The sequence below is a fragment of the Gambusia affinis genome, linkage group LG07 (assembly GCF_019740435.1).
Source record: "Gambusia affinis linkage group LG07, SWU_Gaff_1.0, whole genome shotgun sequence".
Classification (NCBI taxonomy): Eukaryota; Metazoa; Chordata; class Actinopteri; order Cyprinodontiformes; family Poeciliidae; genus Gambusia; species Gambusia affinis.
In genome coordinates, this window is record NC_057874.1 from 2,934,078 (window position 1) to 2,956,752 (window position 22,675).

Consider the following 22,675-nt stretch of genomic DNA (forward strand, 5'->3'; position numbering starts at 1 on the left):
ATTCTCCTAGACCACCGTAACCAATAAATAAGCTACTAGAGTAGCTCTCTCTTTTTGTGAATAAATATTACTTTCATCTCGAGGCCTCTGTTTTCTTGTCTGTGCCTCCAGCATGACAAAAAAGAGGGTAACATTTTGACTCATCACACTTCATACTGATTAAATATGATTGATAGATTAGTCTTCACCAAACAGATTATTTGAGTGTGTTTACACACTCAAAGAACATTTGTTACATTTTCAGCTGGTATGGTTCACTTTTACACTGTACTGTGTGAAAGGAACCATACCCTTTGAAAAACTTGTTTACCCCCTGGCCTGTGTTGGTGCTGCACTATCAGCCACTGAAGGAAATGACACAAAACCCTCTGAAGAAGACACTGAGCGCAACCTCCTTTGTCACAATGTTGTGAGCATAAAAAAATGGAATGCCGTTAGATTCTAGTGGTCGTAGGATTTTTCTTTCATCTTTGGCAAAAGACATCGAGCCGTTTATCCCACTAGCATTAGACGAGCATTTGCTTTGATTGTATTTACCCAGAATGCCCCACGCAATAGTCTGCTTCCTCCTTTTGTAGCGGTCTCTCATTCGCTTGGCGCTCACGCGAACCGCACCAGAATTCACTTCAACCAAACCAAGACCCAGGTGTGTAGGTGGATCAGAGTTTGATTACATATTCACACCTCCCCAAATGAACCAGACATTGTAGGGAAACAAACTGGACTGATTAACACAGTCTAAACAGGCCTGGTTTGAAGACTTCCTAAAATACACTTAAAACACAAGAAGGACATTTTTAGCATTCCTGAAAAGTGCTACAAAAATCTAATCTACCAACTATGACAAATTTCACTGTTTTTGCCCTCTTTGGCAATCCAGGCAGGAAGCTTAGAGTGAGGACTTTCTCACTTACAGAACTCATTGGGGAAGCTGCAACATGAATGCAGCAATTTTATTTAACAGATCTGTTTAAATGGGTCAATACACTCATCTAATTACGGACATGATTATTGATGAATGTTACATATCGCCCACATTTAATGGGCTACGTGTAACGTTACACTCTATTATCTACCATTGGGAACACAACGCTACCATTTCAGACTTATCCCTTTAACAGAGGACACATTTAATTCAAACGAATATACAGTTTTGGGTTTTTTTTTGTTATTGTTATAACTGTTATGACTACATCAATTCAGTCCTTACGGCTGTACTTTCTGTTACTGAGCTATTCTGCAAAAGTACATACAAAGTATTTATATGCATGCAATTGACTATATTTTACTCTATATAGACAAATGATGAGATAGTAAACCTTCATAAGAACAAGGTATTAATTCGTAAAAGCAAATAATCTGGATGTAAATATGATCTGAATTTCTAGTACATTTCTGGTCATACTGACCACTCAAAAAAGTTTACACCACAGTCACAGTTATCCGGTCTAACAAAGTTTATTTTCAAGTTAACTCAGTTTTGCTTCTCCACCCTCCAGGAAAATAATGTATGTGAGCTTGTTGGGAAAAGAAGAACTAATTTACACACAAGTCTTCGGATGCCTCGATGCTCAATATCCTTTGACTGAACATATCTATTAATCTTTTGAAGACATACAAAGGTACAGTTTGCCTGAACAGTGAGGTGGAATTAAAAAGCCATGTAAAGATAATATAATAAACACAGAATATTCCTCTGCAAATTTCGGTGGTTATGGAGGAAGGTTGATTTTGTATCTACTCAACTTTTCTGTGTTGATTTGACTGTATGTTTTGGGTACACGTCTGTGTTGAGGACTGTAGCGCCTGTTCTAAACCAAGTTAATTTGTTTTAATGCTTTTCACGCATCTTCATCAGAACTATCCACAAATCTGTCAATTAACTCTTAGCTCCTTGGAAAAAAGCAAGGGCAAATCAAATATTCTTCAAGAATATTTGCAGTGTGAATGTGTGTACCAAGCACAGTTTCAGAAAGTAATTTTTTTCACTCCATTCTTTACAGCATTCGTCCCAAATAATCTATGGAAATAAACAACAGCCTTTTTTGAAACGTCTGTACCAGACAACACTTAGAATGTGTTTTTAAAAGGGTTGTGGAAAGGCGCCCTCTGGTGGTTCAGTGGAGCCAAAAGCAGCCACGCTTTCAAAAGCAAATTAATAGTTTAACCTCATGGCTAAACTATAACGAATAATCAGTTCTAGGAAAACAAAACTTAGAAATGAGAAACACATTAAACAGAAAACAACCGGTTTGTGGACTGAAATTTACTTTAACTCTCTTTCTTGACACTGCATGTTTACCATATTTACCATAGGTGAGCACACCTAATGTCATGCCTTTGGACAAAAAATAATAATACAATTTCATGCTTTATGAAATTACCTCCCAACACAGCATCACTCAGTGAGCTTCAAAGAAAGTAACAGAAAAAAGTTCATCAGAATCAAATTACGAAGAACATTAAAGCCCTGTCATTTATTTATTTACATTTTTTTATTATTACACAAAAGTTGGCTTTTTTAGACATGACATTATAAGCAATTTAATATTTATATTCAGCTTATTTATATAGCACCAATTCACAATGTCATCTCAAGATACTTTACAAACCATAAGAAGTGCTAAATTAAAGTTTAGTACCAAAACAAACTGTGTCCAAAGTCTTTACCAGTAACGTTTGTTGTGTTTTGTGTAATAAGCATTTTTTTCAGATTTGTTTTTACAAACTGCCATCAAATCACTTCACGCACTTTAAAAACATCAAATTAATGTGACGGGTCAGCATCTCCTATGTTGGTCATTTTTCTGCTATTCCCTCCGATATGTTGGACATAACATTTGGGCCAAAGTGACCCAGATCATCAGACGGTTCCCATTCTTTTCATCTTCATCTTTTTTGGAAAACCTAATTATTCCGCAAAGTGTTGAAGACAAATTGTCTGTTGAAGCTAATTTGCAATCTGACTTTTTAGCAGCTGTGTTCTCAGCAGCAGTTTCCTCATGTGAGACCATTCATAGATTGGTCATTACCTTTCTACACAATTCTGCTCGATTCTCATCTCCCTTCAGAGCTCCTTCTGGGATTTCTCCCATTGAGCTAAATCCCTCAAGTAGAAATTCAACCAGGCCAATCAGCAAACAGAAGAAGTTGCAAACGACGACGTTGATTTTCGCCCCGTTTTAAAATTGTAAAGTCTGCCTGTATTTTTAGCAATGGCAATGGAGGAAGTGAACTAAGCTCTCTTGATCACCCTTGTAAATATTTAATTAACATCAACAGCCATGATGTTCAGCTTAGCACTTCTCTCTTGGCAGTGGAAGATGGTTGTTCACAGCACAGGCAACTTCTGGTAGGCTTTATACTGCTAAACAGGTACATTGCATAATGTCAAGTCATAGCGATTGGGTAAAATTTTAAATGTCAGCACCGTCTTTCAATAGTTTCTCAATAGACGAAGGTCCAGACTAACATGTTGATGGGTCAGAACATTTCAAAGAGCTGCTCAAAAGACTTGCTCACATAATATTCTTACAGCAGTAAAAACTGAAGTCACAGTTGTCAACAGAAAACATTTGGCCTTTTACAGGTCCTGAAAAGACCAGTTGATTTTCAGAATACTGCCATTCAAAGAGCACAGCTATTCTTTACTGGGGATATTTCAGCGGCCTTGCTCACACTGCCAGAGAGCGCCGAGCCATGAATGTCATGTTAGAATAATTAAACCCCTTCAAGTGGCACCAACCGCAGGCTTCAGACTGCTGGTAGTGGGAAAAGGTGTTGTAAATGAATTAGTAAATTATTCTTGAATTGACTGAGATTCTGGTGAAAGCTGATCCCTACAAGCAGAGCATATGGATGAGAAGACTGCAGCATAATGCAGCACACAAGGAGTGTAAAGATTTCTGTGTGGTTCCTTAGCAACTGTGCACGGCGGGGTATCACTCGCTATCACTCCTCACGCAGAAGAATATTTTAAAAACTTATTTGACACATGGCTGTGCAGTACAGCATGTGCTGTTGAGCTTTAAGTTCTGTAAATGGAGCGAGGGCTTAGTAGAAATTAATTAATGATCAGATCTAAGGCTTCATATTCCATAAAGTTTAGCTATAGATGTTCAAATATCAAAATAATGTACAGCCTGGTTGGCGTCTATTCACACAGACTGTGCTGAGGGTAAAGTACTTGCTGTAGGTAAAATAACTGCCATTATTTTGAGGCAATCAGTTTTCACTTTGACATTTAAGGGTTTGTTGAACTTATTTGGTAAGAAAAAAAGTCAAATTTTGTTGATCTTGATTGATTTGTAAAATCAATAAAAACAGCAAAACGTCAAAAGCGGATACTTTCAGATTTGTTAATACTCGAAAACAACTTTTCACTTCTCATTCTTCTTCACAACTACTACACTCCTTTAATCTTAATAACATGGTTTCTGCAGGTTCCACCGACTCAAATTTAAGACATTTTTTACGACCACTGTGAAAGGAATTTAAGACCTACATCTCCACAGAAATGTACAAACTTCGACCAGCCAACTGGCGAGAAATTTGCGGTTATTAATCATAGACGAAATGAAAGCTAGCTAGCTAGCACAGGTAAGTTAAAAGCTAGTTCACAGTAGCTTCAACAGTAATATGCTTCCGTAGAGCGACTTAAACTTTTGCCTGACAGAAAAGTCCCACGAGAAAAAAAATATATAGGATATATGGGATTAAATAAATTTGTCAAGACAATATTTAGACTTGTGAAAACCATTAAAGACCAAGTAACTTTTAAAAACGAATTAAAATAAAGACATTTTAAGGACTTAATTTTAGGTACATGGGGGTAATACTTTTAAAGGATATGAGCATATCCTGCCTAAAACATTCTTATAACACAATTATTTGCTGCTATTAAGTGATTAAATCACGTAATCTTTTTAGTGATTTACTGCGTTATCTTTATCTCTGCATTTTGTTACAAATAAGTCTCGTGGATAATTTTCTAAATAACCATACATCTCACACACTAGTAGCCATTCACACAAAGCTGAAGGTCATGAGACAAGCAGGTAATCTGTATAAAAAGTAGGTTGCCTTTATTAGAAGCTGGGAAACCAAAACATTATCAACATTGTTTAATACTTTTCCTTTAGACCACAATGTTGCTACTGCCAGCATTTATTCAACATCATCGCTTCGCACTTTTTCCACAACATGCAAAAAGATTGAAGAGTTCAGTGTTCCTTTGTTCCCCCCACTAGACTGACAAAAGCTTCACTACCTGGTCGCCGTAGGAATCACAAGTCAGTTTACATTAACATTGCCAGAAAAACTCAACGTAGATTAAAAAGAAACCAAACAAAAAAGTAAAAACAGAGAAAAGTTGAAGAGTGGATGAGAGAGGAACAGAACCATGTGCCTCAAGTAGGAGGAGAGAGGAGCCTCTTTTTTTGTAACCTTCATGTTTTTAAAAACGGCTGGACTGTAAGGACTAGGTGCCAATTCAGGGACATTAATGTAGAAAAACACTGACCTGCTGTCTCAGACAGGTGGGTAACAATCAAATGTGCTTGTGAACGAAGGTTCCGGCGCCCTGGCTGGGACGAACTTCTATTGCGACCTTAGGACGACCCGTACGAAAACACTGTCCCCAAGATCGCAATAGCAACTTCATTCGTTTATTCCTTTTTTTTTTTTTTTTTTTTTGCTTTGACATCAGACACAAGAGGATAATCTCACAAGTGCTGCACCTGATCTACAAATCACGAGTTCTGAGATCGTCTATGGCTTTGGATGGTCTGCTGATCGGACTAATTGGTGACTCGTTTCGAGCCGGGCGTCGGCCGCCTTGCTAGCGAAGGCTTGAAACGTGAGGACTCGTTACATTCTCAGGCCTTCGGGGATAACGTTAGAGCCACTGGTGGGAAAAAAAATTAAACCGAATGAAAATTAAGGCATCGACAAATGAACACGAACACGGAGCTGCCCGGTCTACTTGAACTGCTAACGCGGGCAACTCAAAAGTACTGACGTACCAAAGTGATGGGAAACCGACGGGAAACCACTAAAGCTGATGGGAGAGAGAGAAACAGAGAGAGAGAGAGAGAGAGACAGAGAGAGAGATGCTCCCACCGTCACACTGAACAGATTAGATAGGATCAACGGATTTTCTTTAAAATCAAGATACATTTTATTTCTTTTTCTTAAAAAACAAACATTACAAAAAAATCTGAATAGAGAATTAGAACAATGAACCAACAGGAGGAAAACAAAAACAAAAACAAAAAACAATCTTGTTTTAAGCTCTCAAAACAAAAAACACCTCTTGTTGCATTTTTCTGAAAACAACAAACAAAACAAAACAAAAAATAAAAACAGGATGTGGAGGTGCCTGGCACAAAGGATTGGATGTTAGGATGCTGCAGCCATACAGGGGGCGTGTTTCAGAAAACAAAACAAAAAATATAGCTGGATATACAAAAGAGAAACCGTTCCAAAAAGCAGCTGAAGGAAAAATGATTAAAAATGACAAGTGTGACCATTAAGTGAGCTCAGAAAGGCTTTAAATAAAGTGTTTAAAACTCATCACGGCGTTCAGCGGCGCCAAAAACACCAAGCAGAGAGGAAACAAGGGGTGTAAACCCTGGCGCGTGTCGACGTGCATGAGATACAGCGCTTCGCCTACCGATACCGAACAGCCCCTGGGATGGGCTGAACCGGTAAAACGGAGAAAAGAAAGGTTGCTGCTCTGCTGCAGGACGGACGCTCGCTTCACCGTCCTACAGAGACGGAGGAGACGTTTGGATGCTGGAGGAGCTAGGATGCTGACTGAATGAAAAAAAAAAGAAAAAAAGCAGAGGTTCTCCAAATCGTTGAGCCAGGCCACCAGGAGGGGAAGAATACAAGAAGAAAAACAAAACCCTAAATGCAGAGCAACAAAAGAAAACAAACATATGAAGGAGAGACGGAGAGAATTGGAGGATGGGAAGGAACGGGTGCCATCTTCTAGTCTTCCCCAGAGGGTGCCTCCTCTTCTGAGCCGTTCTCCTCCTCCTCGTCTTCCTCCTCTTCCTCGTCTCCTCCTGCAGACTCCTTCGTTGTCTTGGTGACAGGGGAGGTCTCCTCCTTCTTCTCAGTGGCCTCTTCCTCTTCCTCCTCCAGAGGGCTCTCTGGTTCTTCCTCCTCCTCTTCCTCTTTGGGTGAGCTCTTCTCCACGGTCTTGGTGCTGGGGCGGCCCTTGCCCTTCCCCTTCATGGGACTGGGGGTGACTGCAGGACAGAGGGGAAGCGCTCAGGGCAACTTATCTCATTGGTTGAAAAGAAAAAAAAAAAATGCAACAATTTCACATCAAATCACTAAAAATGATGTGGACTGTTCTACAGCCTGGAGTACAACTGAGTAAAAGTTCTGACTGTAAATCAGAGGTTGGAACAAAAAAAGTAAAAAAATTAAATTCATTCTATAGGGCAGGGGTCACCAACACGGGGCCCACGGGCACCCGGTCGCCCATGGAGCAATTTCTAAAAGTAGCCATTGTCATTATGGAGCACTGCCAAAAAAAACATATTGAATTAAATGTTTTTACATTGAAGTAAAAATATTTGTTTATATTTATTTTAAAAAAAGGTTATTATAAACATGTTTAAAATAAATTGCTTTATGTATAAAACTCCTTTCTAGTGTTAAAGTTCAGAATTACGTGCAGATGTCTGCAGGATTTTATCGGAGGGCAGCAGCGCCTGCAGCTGTACCCACTCTAGTACCTAGAGATTTTCCTTCAAAAAAAGAAAAGAATAATTTCTGGAATTTTTATTATCTAATGCACTATACTATCAACAAAATTGCAGGGGAAAAAAAAAAGATCTTTTGTGTCAAAACATTTTACCTAGCGCACATGTGTCTGTGGGTGGGAACGTCAAAGCCTAAAGCTCATTGGTCAGTTTGCTTTTGTTTATTTGGCGGCTTGGAGTTTTTTCTGTAAGCTGAAAATGAATGAGCCGAGTTTAAACCTCCTGTTGTTCTGAGAGCGGTCGTTTGGCTCCTGGCTGAGCTTGTTACAGTGTGTGGTTCTGACACCAACAACTCACGGCTGATGGCTAAGCATAAAATAAACCTAACTCAGTTTGATTAAAATACCGATGCTAAACATCTGATCATTTCCAGATCAATAAGTGAAGGTAGTTATGCTGGATTTAATGTGTTCAGATTCTAACGGTAGCTCTATGGCAACATGAAAACAGATTGCAGTAACTCCTGTACTGACATTTAAACACCGTTTTATGCTACCCTTTATTTTTAAGCATTTTCCTGAAGGCAGGTCTTCACAAGCTGGTATTATTTAAGTAATTTCTCACTCATTTTGTACATGCAAAATGCTTCCCACAGAATTCACACTCATCCAACCAGACTTTGTGTCCCTCATCGTTTTTCCTCCTGGGCTTTATTGATGACTTCTCTGTTACTTCCCACTAATGACCTTACAGACCTGACGTAGGACTCGAATTTTCTTGCCCACCGTCTTAGCCTCAGTGTTGGCTTATAAGGCAAAAATAACTAAAAAAATTTTTCCAGGTAATGAACTGAGGACCGTTAATCTGGGTTTGGTCCTGGAAGGCGGGGCTAGATCCACGCAGGCGTTTTGCACAGTTACAAACATGCACAAAAAAAAAAATCAAGACATCAGCCCAGCTATGACTTGATGAGGGAATAACATTGTAACATGATGTAATTAATAAAAAATGTACTTTTTTTATTATGTCAAAAGTCAATTTTACATAATACTGCCCCTGTAAGAAAAAGCCAGGAAGCTAAGCTAACCTGTTAGTGACAGAATTTGATGAACAAATGTATTTTTGTTTAAATATAAACTTATGGTATATATAATACAGTACAGAACTTTACAGAAAGGCTTTTGCTAAACGTTTCCTTCCTCTTGTCAGTCACATCATTTAAACAGAATCTAAAGACAGTTTCAATAGGGAAAATCGGATTCTGAACTAACATCGTTTCTGAATAAAATTGTGATACTAAACAAAAATTACAAATTGGAATCAAATTGCTACACACTGAAAGACTGGCATCTCTACTGGTTTCCTAATTACCTGTGGCCTTTAGTCGGGGTTTGGGGCTCTTCTTCTCCTTCTTCTCCAGCCGCCCCCGTCGGATGACCTTCTTTCCCTTCTTCTTGGAGCGACCATAGTCACTGTCATCGTCATCCTCCACCATGAAGTCCTCGTCGCTGCCAGACTCGTCAGCTGTATGTGAGAGCAGAGAGGGTGGAAACTTAGTATGTAAAAAGGAAAGAAAATCCTGACATGCAGTCAAACAACTGCCCAGAAAAGGTGGGAATCACCAGAGCAACCAGGCTCTGCAAGAGTTGGACTTTCAAAGTAAATGTTCACAAAAAAAAAAGTCTCTGAATTACAACAAAATAAAGAGGGGATTTTATTTTAAAATAAAGTCTTTAAAACATGTAATTGACTATTCCCACAGGAGGTTTTAAATACTTGGGAGTTAATGTTCACATGTAATGTTTATCCATATTTGCTCCGTGGAGAGGTTGTTTGTTACATGTATGGAGGTTCAGGAAAAGCATCATGAGACAGAAGAAGGTGAATATCAACAAGTTAATTTCAATTAATTAAATAATTACGCAGATTTTAATGCATAATTTTATTTTATGTTTTTTAAACATACGTTCTAGCCGGAACCTTTGTATTTGTGTGTTTCTGGTACATCTGTAAATCTGACGCAAAAGTGACAATGAATGACAAAACCTGTTGGCCCAGTGGTGGTCAAGTTCTGCTTCAGAAACCGATCTGAATTGGACGCTGAAAAAGACTATTGTTGTGCTCAAGTTAAGCTAAACGGAGTTAGCCTGTCAGTGAAGCTATTCAAGCCTAAAAAAGCATCTCGATGCTAAACATGTAGCAGCAGCACAGACGTCCTCAATGCTAATGTCAGCGTCCACCGTCCACATTTCTGAAGAAGTTCCATGAATTATCAGGAGTTCCTGAAACACTGGAAAGATGGATGTGTAAAATAGAACTTTGCTCCAATCGGATGGTTTTATAACCTCGGTAACAGTTTGAAAAACAAAACAATAAATATCTTTATGTTTGAGCTCATGTCTATTTATTCAATTATTTAGCAACAAAAGGGGCTTTTTTGAATTGAATGTTGCTTATTTTGTCAATAATGACTTTCAATTAATTAATTACAAACCCCCGCAATAAACTCGGTTAGAATTTTAATCAAGTCGCACCGCTGACAAATACACTTTATATTAAGAGTCTCAAAATTGTATAGGTTAGCATGTGGAATTGTCCACATTGGGTCACTGTTGGCCAGTTCTGGATTCTCTGGAGTTTCTCTCATTTTCTAAACAGGCAATACAATCCTTGCCCTGCTGCCCTAAGATTAGTGAAGCTGCTGGTGTTGTACGTACGGTCCATATAGGACTCCTCCTGGTCTTCGTGCTCCTCATCCTCACTGCCTCCGTCCCCCAGCAGGATTTCTCTCTGTTTTGACACGGCCTTGGAAGCAGCCTGCCTCACTGTACGCTTCCGACTCACTTCCTTGTCGTCGTCACTGTCATCTGTACACACAGAGTTGTTAGACTGGCGCTTGTTACGACGGGGGGAAAAAACACATGAAGGCAGGAGGAAAGGGATGCAGATAAACTCACTGTTTGATCTGTGACCTTTTACGACATCAACTTACAAAAATTTTTATTTTACAAAGAAAAATTATTTTAGTTCATACACACTTGCTGTTTATGCACAGCTGATACCTTTTATTTTAACTGGATTGGATCCAGATGTACACCACTCTTTTCAAACTTTTATATGTAAATTGTTGTGAAAGGTATGAATTTAGTGGGTTTTTTGTGTTTGTTCCCTTCTAAAAACTCAGTCAGACAGTAAAAGCATAGCATTTTAAGCTGGGTGTAGTGGCAGCTGCCAGTACCTGCAGCCCGTTTTCTCTTTGGGCCCCTCTTACTGGTCTTCTCCACTTTGGCTTTCTTTGCCTTTTTTCCTCTCTCTTCTTCGTAATCACTGCCTCCTTCCTCCTCTTCCTCTTCTCCAAAGTCGTTGTCTTCCTCCTCACTGCCGAAGTCATCTGCATCACGACATGCAAGAAAGTCAGAGTCGGGATCTTGGCTCGGCGTGAAGCATGCGCTCAGCAAACCGATTGGACAAACTTACCTGCTGAATCATTTTTGGATTTGGTAAGCTTTTCATCAGAATCCTCACTGGAAGAAAGCAGAAGACACCAGACTTTGTGTTTAACAGCCTGATAAAAAGATAAAGCATGATCTGCTCAAAGTTCCTGAACTTGGGGCTTATAAATCTAGCATCATTTAGCCCAGGTCCAACAGCAGAATGAAGCAAATCCAAATCGTGACCTAACCTGTCATCCTGTGAGTTCTTCGAGCGCTTGTGCTTCGGCTCACGAGGGGCGGGGCGCACCTTTTTAGGCCGATCGCCGCCATACTCCTCATCTATAGAGAGAGGAAGGACAACATCTCAGCTCACATTCTCATCCATCCATCTACAAGCAGTGAGTAAATGTTTCACTACTAATTTATTCTGGAAAAGTTTTTTTTTAACTTTGTTAAATTGTAATACAACATACAACTGTTTTCAATCAATTTGTAGGTCCTACTTGGAACCATCAGTGCAGTGCTGCTCAGGAAGTCCAGCAAATTTTCTTTTGAAAAACAGTTTCTATATCTGCTATCTTAGTCTTGTAATCCTTACATGCATTTTTTATATTCATCTGTTGAATTAAAGTTTATAAAATACTGCCTATATACAGATTTTTTTTTTCTATGGAACGTAACTCTAAACTATTCAAGTAAAATTTGCCCAAATGTTCACTTTTTGTGTAGATTATATCAAACATATTCTAAAGAAAATGCAGCTCAGAAAGCTCTGTCCTGGATGTAATGCTACGCTATTAGCTGCCATTTGCAAAGGAGCCAAATAAGGAGCAGCATTTATTTTCCTTGGTGCTGATTGGCTGCACCTCCCAAGACTGTAGATATTAGCTTCTGTGGTAGTGTTGTGAATAATAATGCATATGAAGGTACATTTGGCAAAATGATGATGCCAACAGAGCTGCAGAGTTACTCTCCATCACAGAAAACCAGGGTTTTGACCATAGTTAATGAAATCATTAATGGTTCCATATTTGTCTTTGCGTCGATGGGTCATAATCTTTCAAAAAAAGAAGAAAAAAAAAACACAAAGAAGGAATTGTAGGCCAGGTCTAAAACAGAAAACCAAAAACAAAAGCTACAAAAAGTGCTGGCCAGTAAAAGTTACCATGTGATGCTGAATAGTAAACATCTGATTAGCAGCAGCTTGGCTGTTTTACTGCTCAACTTCAACAGCCTAGCATGTCTAATTGAATATGAGGCTGATCTAAGCACATGGATCATCTGGAGTTAACTGAAAGACTATGAATGTGTGCACAAGCAGCAAGCTACTCCAGAGCGGATGTGATATTTCTAAGTGGGGGGCCGGCAATGTAGTGTCAGAAACATTCATCTCCAACGGCACATGTTCACCCCAATGACAGCTGACCACAAACAAGCATTCATAAAACTAATAAACAGGTTAAAGGTTTAAGAATGCAAACTTCATTTGCATGCCGGCCGTCATTTCATGCTTGGCACATTAGCTACCTTGTATTTTACTTTGAATGATACAAACAGTGGAAAAACACAGAGTGTTGCTCACCTGCATCGTCAGACTCGTTGAATTGTGAATAGTTCACCACTTTCCTGTTCCTGCGAACATAAATACACACATTTGATCAGATTACAGCGTACATTTACAAGCTTCACCTGATACCAGAATATAAAAAGTGGAGAGAAGGAGACTGTTAACACTATTGTGTTTCCCCTCTAAGGAATAGAGTGGAAGCAACTAAGAAACTGCCTGAATGTGTGCATTGTGTTATTTGGGTAGAGAAACTTCTAGCAGTGGCCAGGCAGAGGTGGATGAACTGAACTGGACCTTGGACCTTGTGTGGCTTGCAGGACTAATTTGGTTATGTGTATAGATTTAGCCTTAAGTGACAAACAACTTCAGTTTGGGGAACACAAACATTCAAGAACTGCTATAATAGAGGAAATAGCTAAACACCGTTAAGACTAAGTTTAGGCAAACGGCACATCTGTGATCATCTAATGTATACCAACATTTTTCTTTAGACAAGCTGCAAAACATCTAGCATAGCTACATTTTTCTTTTGAAGCCACTGATTCACATTTACACAAAACCCTCAGTATACGGGCAGAAACTGGTAAAACATGTCCAATATTTTTTAACAGCAAAAAAAATGATGCTGCGGTTGTATGAAACAGCATGCACGATGCCTCCGACACTTTTCCTTACACATTAGAGCCCAGTCAGTCACCTCCATGTGGCTGGCACAGTGCCTCCCAGTCTGTGGCTTCAGAAAGAACCTTGCATGGCTTCTTCAATTTCCTCTGACCATCTTCTCATAATTTTCTTTTTTCAATAGGTTGCCTCTAGCCTCTAGACCAGGGGTTCCCAAAGTCGGTCCTGGAGGAACAGCATCCTGCAGGTTTTAGTTCTCTCAATGGTGGTAGTAACAACCTTTTCAGCATGTCAATGTTCTTCTGAGGCCTTCTAACGAGCCATCATTGGATCCAGATGTATTAAACCAGGAAGTACAACTAAAAAATGCAGGATGCCGGTCCCCGACGACCCACTTTGGGCAAGACCATTGTCTTCCGATGCAATTCCTCTAGATTCTCATCGCCCCTCAGTGCTCTGCCTGCGATTTCTCTGGTAGAATTTTAACCGGGCCAATCAGTGAGCAGGAGAAGTTGTGAAAGATTATGTTAATTTTGGCAATGACAGCGGAGGAAGTGAACAAAGCCATTCAGTCCATGTCGACCACACTACCAAATATTGAACAGTTGCCTCGTTTGGCTAGGCAGTTCTCTCTTTGCTGTGGAGGATGGTTGTTTACAGTGCCACTAATTTTCAGTAAATTTCATAGTGTTGAACTGGTGCCTTACATGCATCACAACCAAACATTAGCGACTAAGTAAAATTTAAAACTTAAACAGAGTCCACACATCCAGGAAGTAATTGTTTCTCAACAGACGTCCTCTGGACGAAGCAAAGCGTAGAACAAGGAGCTGGTTAGTACCAGGCTATGTTCTATCTGAACAAAGGGTTAATATTCCAAGCAGAAAAAAAAATAAAAGTAACCCTCCCCCCCCAAGATTGTGATCCAATTGCCAACAGAAGGCCTGATTTCAGAGATGTATATATGCCTGGAACTTGATTAAAACAAATCCAACATTTTGTTTTTTTTCTAGTAGAGCAACTGAACAAAAAAAAAACAAATCCATATAAAGCCTCATAAGTTCCCCTTTCTTCCCAAAGGAAGACATAACTTTTGACCGATGGACAAAGGATATGTTTTAGGATCCTTGCTTACCAAAAAACATGTTGTTTTTCTGTGCATACACCAGGTTTCAGTAGCACATCCAAGCAAGCCTTTATGCATCAGAGTCTACCTAGTAAAGGTGGTTTATCCCACAACAGGTGTTTTTTTCCCCCCATCAGAGTGATTAGATTATGATACTTGCTTAAGGTCGTATGATTTTCCACTATGCAGGGAACACAAATAGGATCAGGGAAATTGGCAAATTGGAATTCAATTTAAAATGCAGAATAATTTCTTGGTTTTCCTGACAGCTTAGGTGTTTGGGAAACACTGAAATCTATTGTGAAGGAGCATCAAGGAGAGCGATTGTACCAACTGCTGTGGCTTTCATCACTTATGTGCAATGTTTCAGCAGTCTTTCAATCACACATTGGAGTCAGCCTCTTAAACATAACTTGTCACTATATGATAAATCATACCGCTTCAGAGCTGAAACGACTCCAGAAGATAAGTTGACGCGACCTGAGTTTCCCCCAGGGTGTGATAAGCCTGGAGGGCCACCAGGTTTTACTTGAGCCCCCACCAGGCTAAGAATTGATTAGTTAAGTTTTTTTTAATGTTTACATTTTTAAGACTTTATTGTTGGAGTTCAGGTATTAATCTTCCAATAACACAATTATCAAGTAATATATTCAAACGTCTTGTCAACTTTAAACATTTCTAAGTCAAAAACATGACGGGCTGCTGGATGAATGACTTTCTGCGGGAAACTTTGCACAACACCATCTCAATGCCACCGACAGAAAATATGCTGCAGTTTTTTATGGTTTTTAAAAGTGACATTGATGTAAGTTTTGTATACTTTAATACCATAATTGTGCTTCTGTGGTAGAGGCCACAAGAATGAAACTCACATTTCCAGAATGGCCGGGATCAACCCCAGCCATGTACCTGTTGGTAAGGATTAAGTCACATTTTGAGGATTTATTTGACCCTTTTTTCAATCCCATGTTTCACAATGTTAACTCGTTCTATTAGCTGTAACGTTTCCATAAACATGTGGTCCATAAATAACATTTCAATAGTTCAACAGAGAAATAACCAGAATTTAATGGTATTAATTTAATGATTTTTGACAAGCACTTAAAAATCTACATGAAACATTTCAATAAAAGTTATTGTTGGAAGTACTGGCAGCCTTTACCGGGCAGACAGGGGTTAGAACGAAGATATTATGATCTTGTTTACAGGACAGATGGTCAGTTTATTGAAAGGTTTTGGGTTTAAAATAAAAAGAATGTCGCCCATTACTCTTATTATGGTAATTTATTAGCCAGTTAGTAAGCTTGTTACACAATGAAGAGCAGTGCAACAACAAACCAAAGCGTTCTGTGCAACAAGCAGGTTTATTTAAATGATTCTTACAAACTCAGAGGAAATCTATTCCATATGTTTTTCTTAAGTCTCTCATAAATGAGCATATTTGGGGAAACAACTTTTAAAATGACCAACTATTTGAATGTACTGCCTTTAATACCTGAATTAAATGCTATTTTGTGGCTAAAACAGCATTTCATTGTTGATATTTCTACACCCAGGAGAACACAGAAAAAAAAACAAACTTTCTTGCAATTGGGGCTGCACAAAATGTAGCAAATTTAGCAATATTGCAATGTATATAATATGCATGCAATAAATATGATATATATTGGGGGAAAACAAATAAATAAAAATAAATAAATAAAAAATAAATAAATTGACATATCCGGAAACTAATATGGCCATCAAAAGATTTTCTAATAATGTGCAGCAACAGCAATAATTATTGTACATTTTTTTGTCCCCTGTATATTGGCCAGACTACGCCTTATCTGGGTTATGTTTGTTATAAATCAAAGACAGAAATACAATAACACTTCTAAAATTGTTTATCACAAGTCATATCATTATCACACATTTCTCTAAAATGACCTGATAGGGTTAGCTCTCCTCTCCACATGGACATAATAAACCTGTCAGCCATGGTGGGACAAAAAATAACCATTCACTGCTTAAACTCAAAGCTTAATGCAAGCCTAGCAATGCTTATGAATGTAAAAAAATCTGTATGTTATGTCAGTACTCGGCTGACAGGAAGTGTGAGGATAAATGTGACAACTTATAGTGCATTGACCGTCTCATCAGAAACATGGATAAACTTTGCTTTCTTTTTTTGTGGGGGGTGTGACGTCTGCACCAGATACAGAAAATAGAAATAAAAGGTCTTGATCTTTATAGAAGTGTACACAAACCTTTACTGTTTGCAGGTTTTTTATGTGACATACTTTTGTGCTTAGTTCAACTTCAAAGCATTTTCAATAGGGAGTTTTCTATTAAAATATTAAAAAAGATTCTTGGTTTTGCAGATGATGTTTTAGTTAAAACAATGGTGGCAAAATGCTTTTTTTTTTGACTTGTTAAACAGTTCAATGTTCTGCTAAACCACAGCTGCTTGTTACATTTGTGAAGTTTGAATAATAAATGTGGACCTCTGCGTATTAATTTGTTAAATTGTTGTCATTCACTCCATTTGTTGGGCCAAAAAAAATGGCTAGAAAGAAAAAAGTTGATGATAGGAAATAACAGGAACGTTACACGAATTTCCATGTGCATTATATAAGAGTTAGATTTTTATCTAGCTTGATGTGTTTTAGGTATCTTGTGCAGTTTTACCTCCACCTCCAGGTCAAAACGTGCAATATAATGCCTCTTGTTTTTAAAAAGATGCCTTTTCTATTTTACACATCCTGCATATGGCTTGGATCTTCTCTCAGAGACTTCTCTTTGAGAGTGAAATTCACCCTTAACTAGGCATGGGCTAATGCCACTAATCAATAACACGTCTAGATACGATAGATGTGATCGATATCAGTAGAAAAACATCAGACAGAATGTTCAATGTCGCTGATCTAGAACCACTCAGCATTCTGGGGGATGTAGGCAGAAGAAAGGCTTTAGCTGCTCAACCTCTCACGACCAGCTAAGCAAGACTAGTGGCATTAACTAACTCACTCACTCTTTGGTTACCTAGCAACAACTTGCTGAGCAGTTTCAGGGTTAGCAACAGGGCCTCATAACTGCTAAAAGATGAAAAGTTTCCAGGAAAAGTCATGTCACCAGTTTGGCAAGACTGTATCTATAAAAAAAAAAAACAACAACTAATCAATCATTTTTATTGACTTATATGAAATCCTTATAGTGATATATTTTTCAGCCATATCTCTCAGTCCTACCTTATGCCTGTCAGAGGTCCACTTTGTTAGATCAGAAATTAACATCAAAACAATCCACTTTTGACATTCGTCAATTGAGTCGCTATCACCAGGCTTGTTCTTCTCTAGGGAAAAGCCACAAAGTTGCCATAGTCAAGACAAGCTCTCTTCCTCTTGTTGCTCTGCCCCCTGGTGGCGGCATTAAGAACCCAACCACCAGCTGAAGCCTGCAAATGCTTGAGACCACCTCTAAAAGTTCAATATGCATAGATATGCACAATGGAAATCATCAATGGAAATCACTACAGCAGAAGTGAACATCTACAGTCTTCCTTATTTCCACTCATGTCGGGTACAGCCAATTAACAACAAGGAAAATTAATGCAGCTTTTGGATTGGTTGCATTGCAAACATCAGCCAATAGTGTGTCCAATAGCACAGTGTCCATGTATTCCAGCTTCCAAGGCTGCATTTATTTTTTTGTATTGGTTTAGATGTGCTCTATAAAATAAAAAAAAGAAATCTACACACAGACAAATTTTCTAGTTATAATTTGGAGTTACATTCCATAGAAAAAGAATGAACCGCAAATAGATGGGGATCCACTGTATCACCAAAAAGACTACTAAGATTACTAAACTGACTAAAACTAAAATGTGCTTTCAAAATTAACTCTGGTGTCTTGCAGCGCTTAGAAAGAATCAGAATGGATGATAGCCAATGAAAGCTGGGCCGATACACTTATAGTTATGACAAACTACAAAAAGAAGTTGCTCAATAAAACAAAAACAAAAAAAGTAAACAGTAATTCCAAAGTACTGCTAAACAAACAAAACACACATCACTTAGATTCCAGAAGAAAGAAAAGATTTAAAGACTAAAGTATGTCGGAACAAACTGGCTTCTAATCAAGCTGGAGGGCATTTTAATTTGGATTAAAGAGCGCAGGGACACCTCATGCCCTGCCATCACAGCAGGGATCTGGCGCTGGAGGGGCGGGGGGGATTGAGGGGGTGTGGTGACTTTTTGTACATCTCCGCCTCCTCGTGACATCAGCCAGCAGTGTTAATTTACAGCGCTGAAAATGTACCCGCTCGTTTTTTTCTCTCCCCCCACCCACCTCCTTCAACCCTCACGACGACGACATTTTTGTACAACATAACCCGGCTGCGTATTAGCACAAAAAAGGCTGTGAAAGCGACAATAATGGCGAGTGCTGCACCGACATGACCAGCATGCGCGCTAACAAGATCAAATCCTAAAGCCAACCACCACCTACTCCGGAGATTTTTTTTCTCTCCCTCTATGAAGAGGGGGGGCTACTTGGCTGCGTGCTAGAACCTCCCCTGGATGAATGGGTAGCCATATTCTCATTCTCAGCTAACGGAGGGAAAAATATTGCCAGGCCCGGTTTAACCGACCAGAGCTGGCTGAATCACACCGATGAATGTTACGCTTGGCCTACATGAGAGTCAACAATACTCATCATGGATCCGCTTGAAAAGCAGCAGACAGACACGACGCAGCGGCGGGTTGCGCGTGCAGACCACCCCGCTGGGATCCATGTTAGAAAGAGAGCGTGCCCACAGGAAAAACACTCAGTAACACACCTCCATTATTTTTTCATGAAATGAATCCATTGGCGGCTCATTAAGGCCAACATGGTGGAGAGCGTGCATGTTATCGGTGAAGCCAGACAGCGAGTGGCGTTATTTAACTTACAGAGAGAGAACGAGACGAAACAAGAACACCTACCTCACTGGTCTTGACATTTTGCAGGAATACTGTGGAGGTTAGAGACGGGAGAAGAAAAAGAACAGGGAGGGGGGGTAAAAGAAATAAGATTCCCGCTCTGCACAACACCGACAGGCGCGAGGCTGCCGCGCGACTCCACCGTCCGAGCTAGCGCGTGAAAATAAGAGGACGTCCAGGTTTCGCTCACCAAATACAAATATTCTTATTTTTTACCTTCAGCTACTCAAAATGGTGAATAAAACAAACTGAAACTGCAGCTTGTGTGCAACCAAACCAGGTGGTATTGAGGGGACGGTCCTCACTGGCCAGCACCGCCCCCTACGGACCTGGAGAGCAGCAACACGTCCTTCTCAGGCCGCCATTGGCTAATTCGAACGACGACTTTTCCTTTTATTGCATGTGTTTGCTGCTCGTCAGAGAATTTTTACATGCTAGCCTCCGCCCCCACCCTCCCCGTTAGCAGGATAGGTTGACACCTCACTGTTGAGAAAACAAAAAGAGGCCCTACGGTTGGATGCAAACATCCAATTCACTGTGGGTCCCCGAAGACTATAAAGCGACAATGCAATCATACGTTCAAGAGTGCAAAGACATTATGTACATATGATAATTGATTAGGTTGCATTTAAATGATCTGCACCACTGCCGGGAAAGACTTTCTTCTGTCTCACCTTGCAGACTGCAGTGGCAGGATATGCAGGTAGCAGGTCCTTCTGCATTACAGCTTTAATCCTGATTTACGTTACAGCCTCTAATTATAAATGTAGGGTTTCTTTGAAAAAAAAGTTCAACTATTTATGCGGTTGTTTTTTTACATGTGCTCAGAAAAATGAGAAACACCTCAACTTTTGTAAAACTGGATTTAATACATAAAATAAAATTTTATGTGAATTTTATTGAATAGACCAGAACAAAGTAACACATAATTGTAAAATGGCAGGACTATGAAATTCTTTGAGAAATAAAATAGAAAAAACCCCAATTGAGTTATGTAGCCTTACAGTTGCTCTCTGCCATGGGAACATATGCTTATGAATATGCCTTCACAGTTTATCCCAAAACCAAACAAATATTTTGGAAAAACAGAAATAACCCCAAAGCATGAAATTAATTACATCAATCTAATTCAGTCATCACACAATTCTCAGTTGAAGCACCTTTTGGTTTAACTTCAGCAGTTTTCTTTGATAGGATACTATATCTTTTTTAACCCATCCTGCCTTGCATTCCTTTTCCGCTGCCCTCTTGATGTAAACCCCCTCATGTCATTCTGTTATGAAAATTCATTGCAATTATTCAATGAGAAATCAGAAAAAAACAGTTAAAACCCACATTTTTTTCTTAGTATATCTATATTTAAAAATCTTTGCAAGTTCTTTATCAGTCTTAAGGAGTTAAAAAAACAGCACAAAATAAAATGCAACATCATGAATATTTGAACAGTATTGTGTGTAATTTTAATGGGACGTCTTATTCCAATGTCTTCTGCCAGCAGCTGTCTTTAGGTGGGAGTTGATCATCTCACCAAACGCTCTTCATCTTCAAACTTCATCTGAAGTCTCTCTGTGGCTCTTCTCTTCCTCAGAACCTGGCAGTTTTGATCTTCATCCTTCATCCAAGGATCTTCAGATTTCAGCTTCAGCTAATACAAATTATAATCACAAGCACAACAGAAAATGTTACACATGACACAAAGTATTGGTGTTTTTATAGCCAAGCCTTTACATTAAGTAGATCCACGTCTATCCAGACACGTTTATTACAGGTAAACTTGCTTTGCTGTACTCACACTAGTTTTTATTTAATTGTTTTATTACACTTGACTAAGTACAGCAAATGTTTTGAAAGAAAGTGACCCAAACCCCGTTCTTATACTGAGAATAAATTTGTTCAATCGAGCCAAAATGATTTTGAAAACGAAATGCCTTTCTTTTAATATGGCAAATGTGAAAAATCCATTTACATTTTTCCGTCTACAATCAATACCTACCAAAAGGGATGAACTTATTTGCTTATTTCAGTTTGTTCTTGGCCTGCCAGTACTTCTGATTCGACAGTTTTGTTCCACGTGACAAACATTTTGGACATCCCTGCTACTACTGGAGACGAGTCTGGCCGTTTCTGACTTGTGCCAAGGTACATGTGCCAAGGGTGCACAGATTTTGGTGCGGGGTTGTTTGCCAGTTTTATTCTTTCATGACGGTATCGATGAGCGAGTGAGGTGTCCGACTCGACTAACCTGCAGAGAGTCCTGATCTTGAACAATTATGTCAGGAATTAATTTAATCGGAGACTGCGAGCCAGGTCTGGCTGTCCAACGTCAGTGAGTGACCTGACAAGTTCCAGTTACACAGTTAAGACCAGTAAACACATAAACACCCAAAATAAATAAATGTTAATTAAAAGTAGTACAATTAAAGTGATTAAAATTTAAAGTTAGAAGTGGTACAATATGGAGCCATTTTCAGTAGTGTTCAACACTTCAACATTCATTGAAACAAAGGTGCTTGTTCTGCTGCTTCTACTCCTTTAGCACCACCCAGAGGGCAAAAAGGACAAATAAAATAAAATAAAAATTGTGTCCAGAATGTGTACTGTACCCCAGAGTTGGGCAGAGTGAGAATCGAATAGAACAGAATCAAAACAACAGCCAAAAAAAAAAAAATCCCAGGTTATTCCTGTCATTTCTTTGCTGATTTCAGTGTGTTTCACAGTTTATTAATCAAAGACAAGTTACTTCACCAGCTGGTGAAAACAAAGCGAGAAACCAATGTCAGTTTGCGTTCTTTGACATTTCAAAAATTAACTAACATAATGGAAACACAGCAAATTTCAATAATTGGAGGTAACCTTTGTTGTTTTTATTTTTTATTTTAACCTCATAGAATTTCCACAGTGGTACAGTTGATAGAGCTGTTGCCTTGCAGCAACAAGGTCCTGGGTTCGATTCCTGGTCCGGGGTCTTTCTGCATGGAGTTTGCATGTTCTCCCTGTGCATGGTGGGTTCTCTCTGGGTTCTCCAGCTTCCTCTCACAGTCCAAAAACATGACTGTCAGGTTAATTGGTCTCTCTAAATTCTCCCTAAGTGTGAGTGTGTGTGTGAATGTTTGTTTGTCTGGTCTGTCTGTCTCTGTGTTGCCCTGTGACAGACTGGTGACCTGTCCAGGGTGACCCCGCCTCTCGTCCGGAACCTTAGCTGGAGATAGACACCAGCAACCCTCCTGACCGTGCTAAGGGAGTACAGG

At 39.2% G+C, this 22,675-nt stretch overlaps 1 protein-coding gene across 1 annotated transcript; it reads right to left on the minus strand.

The window, feature by feature from the left end:
• Positions 1-5,061: 5,061 nt before the first annotated feature.
• On the minus strand, positions 5,062-19,791 carry nucks1a (nuclear casein kinase and cyclin-dependent kinase substrate 1a). Its single transcript, XM_044121414.1, has 8 exons — positions 19,431-19,791; positions 12,735-12,784; positions 11,401-11,491; positions 11,196-11,242; positions 10,957-11,109; positions 10,436-10,585; positions 9,090-9,242; positions 5,062-7,256 (listed from the first exon to the last, which is right to left on the minus strand). The coding sequence occupies exons 1-8, from the start codon at positions 19,445-19,447 to the stop codon at positions 6,994-6,996; spliced, it is 924 nt and encodes a 307-aa protein (XP_043977349.1). The 5' UTR covers positions 19,448-19,791; the 3' UTR covers positions 5,062-6,993.
• Between the last annotated feature and the right edge of the window lie 2,884 nt (positions 19,792-22,675).